The sequence below is a fragment of the Artibeus jamaicensis genome, unplaced genomic scaffold, assembly GCF_021234435.1.
Source record: "Artibeus jamaicensis isolate MK-2021 breed Jamaican fruit bat unplaced genomic scaffold, CSHL_Jam_final scaffold_461, whole genome shotgun sequence".
Lineage (NCBI taxonomy): Eukaryota > Metazoa > Chordata > Mammalia > Chiroptera > Phyllostomidae > Artibeus > Artibeus jamaicensis.
The window spans coordinates 6,600,097-6,608,431 of NW_026522045.1; the positions used below are offsets into that span (position 1 = coordinate 6,600,097).

The 8,335-nt window shown below is 39.2% G+C and overlaps 1 protein-coding gene across 2 annotated transcripts; it reads left to right on the forward strand.

Annotated features, from left to right (window-relative positions):
• The first annotated feature begins 5,973 nt into the window (after window positions 1-5,973).
• On the forward strand, window positions 5,974-7,940 carry TCEAL4 (transcription elongation factor A like 4). 2 transcript variants are annotated; one of them, XM_037141043.2, is made up of 3 exons: window positions 5,974-6,084; window positions 6,657-6,723; window positions 7,064-7,940. In XM_037141043.2, exon 3 carries the CDS (start codon window positions 7,091-7,093, stop codon window positions 7,751-7,753), a length of 663 nt encoding a protein of 220 aa, XP_036996938.1. In that variant the 5' UTR covers window positions 5,974-6,084; window positions 6,657-6,723; window positions 7,064-7,090; the 3' UTR covers window positions 7,754-7,940. The 2 variants fall into 2 exon arrangements, with proteins under 2 accessions (XP_036996938.1, XP_036996939.1); XM_037141044.2 differs by having other exon boundaries at window positions 7,069-7,940.
• Window positions 7,941-8,335: the final 395 nt, after the last annotated feature.

Below are 8,335 nucleotides of genomic sequence, written 5' to 3' on the forward strand. Positions count from 1 at the left end.
GTTCTCCATTATTTTTTTCAAACAAGTTTTCAATTTCCTGCTCTTCTCCTCCTTCTAATTCCCCTATGATATGGATGTTGGAACGTTTAAAAGTGTCCCAGAGATTTGTAAACCTCTCCTCATTTTTTTTTAATTCTTGTTTTTTCATTTTGTTCTGGTTCAATGTTTATTTCTTCCTTCTGCTCCAAATGGTTGATTCGAGTACCAGTTTCCTTCCTGTCACTGTTGGTTCCTTGTACATTTTCCTTTGTTTCATTTTTCATAGCCTTCACTTCTTCCTCTATTTTGTGTCCATACTCGACCATTTCTGTGAGCATCCTGGTTACTATTGCTTTGAAATCTTTGACAGGTTGGCTATCTCTTCACTGCTTAGTTCTATTCTTTCATTTGGGCAATAATTTTTGTCTCGGCACCCCTATTACATAGTAAGGAGTGGAGCCTTAGGTATTCATCAGGGTGGGGCAACTCAGGTTACTGCCTTGTGGTGCTGTATGTGGGGGAGGGGGTTGGAAGAGAACAATGCCACTTGCTCAGCTCTTGGCTGGCTTTCAATCACTTTCCCCACTACTCACAAGCAAATTGGTCCCTTCTGGTGCTGATTCCTGGGTGGGTGGGTTTGTGTATGTTCTAGGCCCCTATGTGTCTCTCCAACTAACTCTCCTGTGAGGCTAGGAGTTTCTCCCACCACTGCAACCACGACAGGTTTCTACAGTTAGAGGTTTTGAGGCTTTATTTCCCCTTGGAAATTTATCTGCTCCAGTCCTCCAGCCACTGCCTTACCTGGAGTCCTCTACACCCTGGCTTCCTGTCTCTGCCCCTCCTACCGGCCTGGATGAAAGTTTCTTCTTTAATTCCTTGGTTGTTGGACTTCCACACAGTTCAATTTTCTGGCAGTTCTGTTTGTTTGTTTGTTTTTGTTATTAAGTCTGTTGTTGTCCTTGTTTTGGTTGTGTGAGAAGGCAAAGTGTATCTACCTAATGCCTCCACCTTGGCTGGAAGTCCCCTTCAATGGTTTTTAGTTATTTACAGAGTTGTGCCACCATCACCACAATCTTAGAATATTTTTATCACTTCCAAAAGAAACTTTATACCCATTAGCAGTCACTACCCATTTCACCCTATCTTCCTTCTGAGCTTTAGGAAACTACTTATCCACTTTTGTCTCTTTGGATTTGCCTATTGTAGACTTTTCATATTAATGGCATCATACCATATGTGGTCTTTTGTGAATGACTTCTTCTTTGACTTCTTTCACTTAACACAGTGTTATCGGGTTCATCCATGTTTTAGAATGTATCAGATATCCATTCCATTTTTATTGCCAAATAATATTCCATTACATGGATATACAATTTGTTTTTATTTATTTATTTTAAGGTGATTTTTTAAAAGATTTTATTTATTTATTTTTAGAGAGGGGGAAGGTAGAGAGGAAGAAAGGGAGAGAAACATAAATGTGTGGTTGCCCCTCACATGCTTCCTACTGGGGACCTGGCCTGAAACCTAGGCATGTGTCCTGAATGAGAATCGAACCAGTGACCCCTCGGTTCACATGCCAATGCTTAACCCACTAAGCCACACCAGCCAGGGCTATTTATTTATTTATTTAATCCTTACCTAAGGATATGTTTATTGATTTTAGAGAGAGAGGAAGAGGGAAGAGAGAGACAGAGAGATGTTGATATGAGAGACAAATACAGATTGGTTGCCTGCCATACATGTTCTGACTAGGAATTGAACCCACAACTTAGATATGTGCCCTAACTAGGGATTAAGCTGCAATATTTTGGTGCACAAGACCATGTTCCAACCAAGTCTTCCAGCCGTGGCAACGGCTATACTAATTATGGATTCCTTGATCATGTGATAGACATTTGGGATATTTCCATTTTTCATTCTTATGAATAATGCCACCAAGAATATTTGGACACAAGTTTTCATATGGAGATTTTTTTTTCATTTCCCTTATGGACATATTTTTTTACTTCTTTTGTGGAAAAACCTAGAAGGGGAAATGTCAAGTCATATGGTAATTCAATGTTTAACATTTGGAGAAACTGCCAAACACGCTGTTTTCCACAGGAGCTGTACTATTTGACATACCCACCATCACTGTGTGACTCCAATTTTTCCACATATTTGCCAACACCTGTTATTGTCTGTCCTTTTTTAAAGCTTTTAAAATTGATTTTTAGAGAAGGGGAGACAGAGAGGAAGGGAGAGAGAGAAAAACTTTCACATTCGTTGGTTGATTCTTGTATGTACCATGATCTTGAATCAAACCCCACAACCTTGGATCAGGATGATGCTCTGACCAACTGAGCTACCCAGCCAGAGCATTTGTCCTTTTGATTATATATATTCTATGTATATAAAGTGGTATCTCTGTGAGGAACCTAAAGAAAAATCAAAATAAAGATTTAATGAGCGATTGGGAAAACCAGATGAATGATGAAAAATGTAGCATTGGATGAGAAAGAGAATAAAAAGAAAAGAACTAAAAAAAAAGTGGTATCTCATTGTAGTTTTGATTTGCATTTCTCTGATGGCTAGTGATGTTGTGCATCATGCTTATTGGCCATATGCATATTCTTTATAGAAATATCAATTCATATACTTTACCCACTTTCTTAAAATTTATTTTTAAATTATAGCTGACATACAATATTAAATTAGTTTCAGGTGTACAACATAGTGATTAGACATGTATATACCTTATAAAGTGATCACTATGATAACTCTAGTACGATCTGTCATCATACAAAGTTATTATGTTATTATTGACTATTTTTCTTATGCTATACATTACACGACTTGTATTGTAAGTGTCTTTGCCCATTTTTAAATCAGGTTATTTGGGTTTTTTTAAAATTGAGTTGTAAGATGTGGAGGACAGTGAAGGCTGGTGTCCTACAGCCAGAACCTGGAAGGGTTAAGAAGGTGATAGTTAAGTAGTTAACCACAAGCTTTAGCTAAATGGGACTGTAACTTTTGCAGAAAAAAATATTTATCATTCAGAAAGCCTGGGAAAGGGGCAATAACACCTGCAGTTTTTCCCTGAGCTTGTGAAACATCCCTGAGTTTTATCCAACTAACTATTATAAAATAAATGCGAAGACCATGTTCAGGGTCATTGTCTCTCCATCAGAGGACAATGTCCCACCTGTCCCCCACTTTTCCTTAAATCGTCTGTGTTGTGTCTTTCTTCATCTCCTGTCACCCCCCTCAGGGACTTCCTCCCCATGCAGGTCGAGGCAGTAAGAGTTCTCTAAATATTCCAGATATAAGTCCCTTATCAGATACATTACTTTCATTTTTTTCTCCTATTCCAAGGGTTGTCTTTTCACTTTCTTAATGGTGTTCTTAAAATCACAAAAGTGTTGCATTTTGGTGAAGTCCTGTTTACCTATAGTTCTTTAGTTGCTTGAGCTTTTGGTGTCCCAACTAAGAAACCATTGCCTAATCCAAGATAATAAATTTCACATATATTTTCTTCTGAGAGCTTAAGAGGTTTAGCTCTTACATTTGGGACTTGTATTTATTTTGAGTTAAATCTTGTATATGACATGATATGGGGCTCCAAATAAATTTTTGGTATGCAGATAGCTAGTTGTCTCAGCATCAATTATGAAAGAACTATTCTTTCACTATTGGATTGTCTTGGCACTCTGGTTGAAAATCAATTGACTGTATACATAAGGGTTTATCCAGACTCTCAATTTTATTCCATTGGCCTATATGTGCTTATGCCATTACTATACCACTTTGATTCCTGTAGCTTTATAATAAGTTTTGAAATCTAGAAGTGTGAGGCACCTAAGTTTGTTCTTTTCCAAGATTGTCTACTGAGTTCCTTGCTTTTCCATATGAATTTTAGGATCAGTTTGTCAATTTCTGCAAACAAGACAGCTGAGATTTTCATAGAGATTATGATCAGTTGAGTCTGTAGATCAGTTTGGGAAATACTGGCCATCTTAACAATCTTAAGTCTTCTTATCTATGAACATAGACTGTATTTCAATTTATTTAGTTATTCTTTAATTTTTTCAATAATTTTAATAGTTTTTCTGCTACATTATTGAACTTGTTAGTTCTCATAGTTTTTTGGTTGATTCCTTGAGATTTTCTGTATACAAAAGCAGGTCATCTGCAAATAAAGATAGTTTTACTTCCTTCCTTCCAACATGGATGCCCCTTTATTTCATTTTTCTTGTTTACTCTGAAAAGAATTTCAGGGTATATCAGAAAATAAGGTACTTTCCTTTAACTAACTAATATAATAAATATAATTTCAAGTAATAGTAATATAATAGTAATATGATTTCAAGTAATTGCCTATTTTTTACAACTGATCATAAATTCTTCTTTACCATGTATTAAGCCCTTTTATACTTGGGGACGTTGGTGGACTCTGTTTTATTCCTCTTACTATGCTTATAGCAGTACTAAACTGAATTAAGATTGTAGATTTATAAATCATTCTGCTGCCTTGAAATGTGAAATACATATCATCTAAAATCATGTAGATAGCACAGTATCTGGCACATAGATGACATTCGCTAGAGGGCAATACCACATCCTGTGGTTATACATTGTATCCCACCACCCAGAGTAATTTGGGATTATTAATAGTTAATAATTATATTTATTGTGTATTTAGCACTTGACATAAAAAGATTAATTATTTTTCTAAATCAAACATCCAAAAATAATCTAGGTAAACAAATGTAGTGAGAAGATTATGTAACTAAATCTATACTCATAAGACAATTGTGATGTTCCATTTTTTCCATTATAAACAAAGCCTATAAAATTGCTCCTATAGTCCTAGTTCCAGCAAAGAATAAATGTATAATAAACAATTGTTATGGAAATTTTAAAACATAAAATATTTTAAAACATAAGATTACATTTTAACAAGTTCTTAATTATCTACCTGGGTAAGTATTAGAAATAGAATCATTGAGCCAAAATATGAAGTGTTTTTATTTTTAAACAATATATAAAATTGCCCTTCAGAAAAATTTTACCACTACGCTTAACAAGGGCAGGGAAGAGTGCATGTGTTTCCCAATCCCTCAACAAATCTAGTCCACAGCTTCTATTAAAGCTATCATTATTTTCCTTAAATGTTCATCTCTTTGTTATTATATTTTTTAAAAGCCTTCCACACAAAAAAAACCTATGGAGAAACGGAGGTTACTTATCCAGGACATCTTATAGCAAGAGGGTTAGCTACTGTCACTTGGGTTTGGCAGATATTTAAAGGCAGACATTGGAATGGGAAAGCTTTAGAATGAAAGCAGGGAAGACTTCAGGCCTGATTGGAGGTTGTTGGCATGGGAAAAGTGGAGGAACGCTAACTATAAGCAAGCAATTTCATATGATTGGGTTGACTGCAGTCATTGATGGAATCCTGAAGTTTGAAGCAGAGGGTGTGGTGTGGTTTGGCTTCCTGAGTTGCTTGCTACAGAACTTAGAGATCACAGTTCTATTGTCAGATATGGTCTGGTCATTGTCTGTGTTATATTCAATCGTTCTTTTATTCTGCTTCAAATATACTTTCATTTAGATTTAAATACTAATTCGTTAGAAAATTTGTGCATGTCAGAAGAAAAGGAGAATTTAATTTTGAGGGGAATATTTCCCCTTTTTTTTCTAAATGCAAATTCTACTATTTGTACAATATTAAAGTTCATATTCATACTATTTCATGGGGTTAGTCTATGTTCTTTCAATGGAATTATTTAAGAGCAACATTGTGAAGACTCCTCCCCTGGACCGCCCAGCGTATTGAGGAATAAAGCGGTTTTTATTGAAATTCCTTCTTTGATCAGCTTCTCAAGAAGAGGTAAAGGACAAAAGGGCCTAGAGAGGTAAAGGGGGATCTGCCGGAGACAGGCAGTGTGGCTGACAGATGCCGGATAATGGACGGAGTTGTCACTGGGCGGGACTCCAGTGACGTAGGCTCACGTGACCTCCTGGGCGCTGTCGTTCGGCACCAGTCCGGGTCCAGTGTACTTTAGCTGCAATCGGTCCCTGAACTGTCTACGGACTCCTAATTGTTGCTCCAGGTTCTTTCAGGTGAGTGCGAGGGATTTTGTCGATGCCTCTGGAACCCTGGAATGGGTTAGAAGGAATGGGCACGGGAAGGAAAATGGTTGGGGATGGAGTCGGGGTCGAGGGAAGAGGATCCCAGTATAGATAGAGATGGCGGTGGGGAAATGACTTAAGAATGAGTGAGCAACCGTCGGGCGGAGGGTGGGGAAGGCGGACAGTACCCAAGTCCCCCTTTTCCGAACATTCTCCTCGCTAACCTCCGTCCATTTTGGAGCCGGTGGTGAGCTGGGGAGCTTCTTGGCAGTGAGACAGTTGTAGATAATCTCCCCTCCTACCCTGTGCATAGAGAAAAAAATTGACTTCAAGGGTGGGGAATCGAGTTGCCTCCCGGGGAGAAGGACGCAGAGATCCAAAATTAGTGTGGAAAATATCCTGATCTGGCAATGGAGGCAAGAAAAGAAATGGCGTCTGGGGTGTGGAGGACGGAGGAGGTGGGGGAGGAAAACGTTGGGTGAGTAGGGCTGCGATTCAGGAAAGGGACTGGAGTCCCTCTGCATACACTGAACGCCCGGCTCCTGTTTCCTGTGTGACTGCAGGTCTGCGTGTCTGTTCTCAGCACTCTGCTAAGCTAGAAAAGAAGGAACCTCTCCAAAATTTTCGCGGGTGAGTGAAGGAGGGGTGTCGCTCGACAGAGCCCCAGAGGTGTGGGGAATGTGGAGGGCACTGTCCCAGCAAAATTTGGGGCCCCACTGTCCACCTCCCAACACATTTACACTCCGCCTCACCAAGCAAACAGAGAAAATGGCAGGGCTTGCCAGAGAAATGGTTGGCTCACATTTGTGGAAGGAATGGTGGAGAAAGGGTGCAGGGGGAGGGCTGGGCCAGGTCAGGGGAACTCTGACAAGGGGCAATATGCCAGTATTATCCAGACATGCATTCTAACCCCAAGCCCTCAGTCTCCCTTATCTCCTATGTGTCTCCTCTTCCCCCCACCCCTACTCAGGACAGGAAAAGGAGGGGACGTCTCAACATGGAAAAACTCTACAGTGAAAATGAAGGAATGCCTGAGATCCAAGGAAACATGGAAAACGAACAGCCTCAAAATGCAGGAAAGCCAGAAGTAACACATGCTCTGGAAAACAAGGAAACATTAGAACATGAGGGAAAGATAGAAAACAAGGAAAAGAGAGAAGATGAGGAAATACTAGAGGATAAGGAAAAACCAGAGGAGGGAAAGCCAAAAGAAGAGGGAAATCTGGTGATAGAGGGAAAGTCAGAGGGCCACGGGAAACCAGAGGTTGAGGGAAAATCAAAAGAAGGAAAACCTGAGAGTGAGGGAAAGCCCAAAGAAGAAGGAAAACCAGCCATTGAACCAAGGGCTGCAGGAAAGCGCCCAGCTGGGGATGATGTACCCAGGAAAGCCAAAAGAAAAACCAACAAGGGGCTGGCTCAGTGCCTCAAGGAATACAAAGAGGCCATACACGATATGCATTTGAGCAATGAGGAGATGATAAGAGAATTTGATGAGATGGCTAGGGTAGAGGATGAGGTAAAGAAAACCAGACAGAAATTGGGGGGGTTTATGTGGATGCAGAAAAGTTTACAGGACCCCTTCCACCCGAGGGGCCCAAGGGAACTCAGGGGTGGCTGTAGGGCCCCACAAAGGGGCTTTGAAGACATTCCTTTTGTATAGTGCCCATAGTAGGCATTTGCCAGGCCCAGGGCTTTAACTATATGCTAATTAAATACTTTGCTTTAGTTGTCATCCTCATTATCCAACTGCAGCTCTCTATGTTTCAGTAGCAGATTTTCATCCATTGCATGGAATAATGTTTATGGTGCATTGTAAAATTAAAAAGAAAACAGTTTGCAGAACCATATATATAGCATCAGTCCATTTTTATAAAACTGCAAAGATATTTATCTAGTGATATAGGCACAGAAAAAACTCTAAACACTGTGTCTACTAAAAGATTAACAGTGGTTATCTGTGGGTAATACTATTGTTTATATTACTTTCATCATGAAAATAATGAAAGATGAAAATAGAAAAACAATACCAAACAATAAAATGAACAGTCCAGTGAGTTTATAAAGGCCATGGAGACACTTAAAATTCCTGTTGTCAGGATGTGAAATGATAAGTAATACATTACTTCTGGGACTCAAAGTTGTGGAGGAATCAACCAGACAGTTGCGGGTACATTGCTGCAAGGGACAGCCTTGTCATCTGTGAATTATGAATAAAACTTGCTTTTTAGGACTGTGGAGAAGA

Coding starts and splice junctions, on each gene's coding strand:
- TCEAL4 (XM_037141043.2), top strand. CDS start 7,091: ATGGAAAAACTCTACAGTGAAAATGAAGGAATGCCTGAGATCCAAGGA.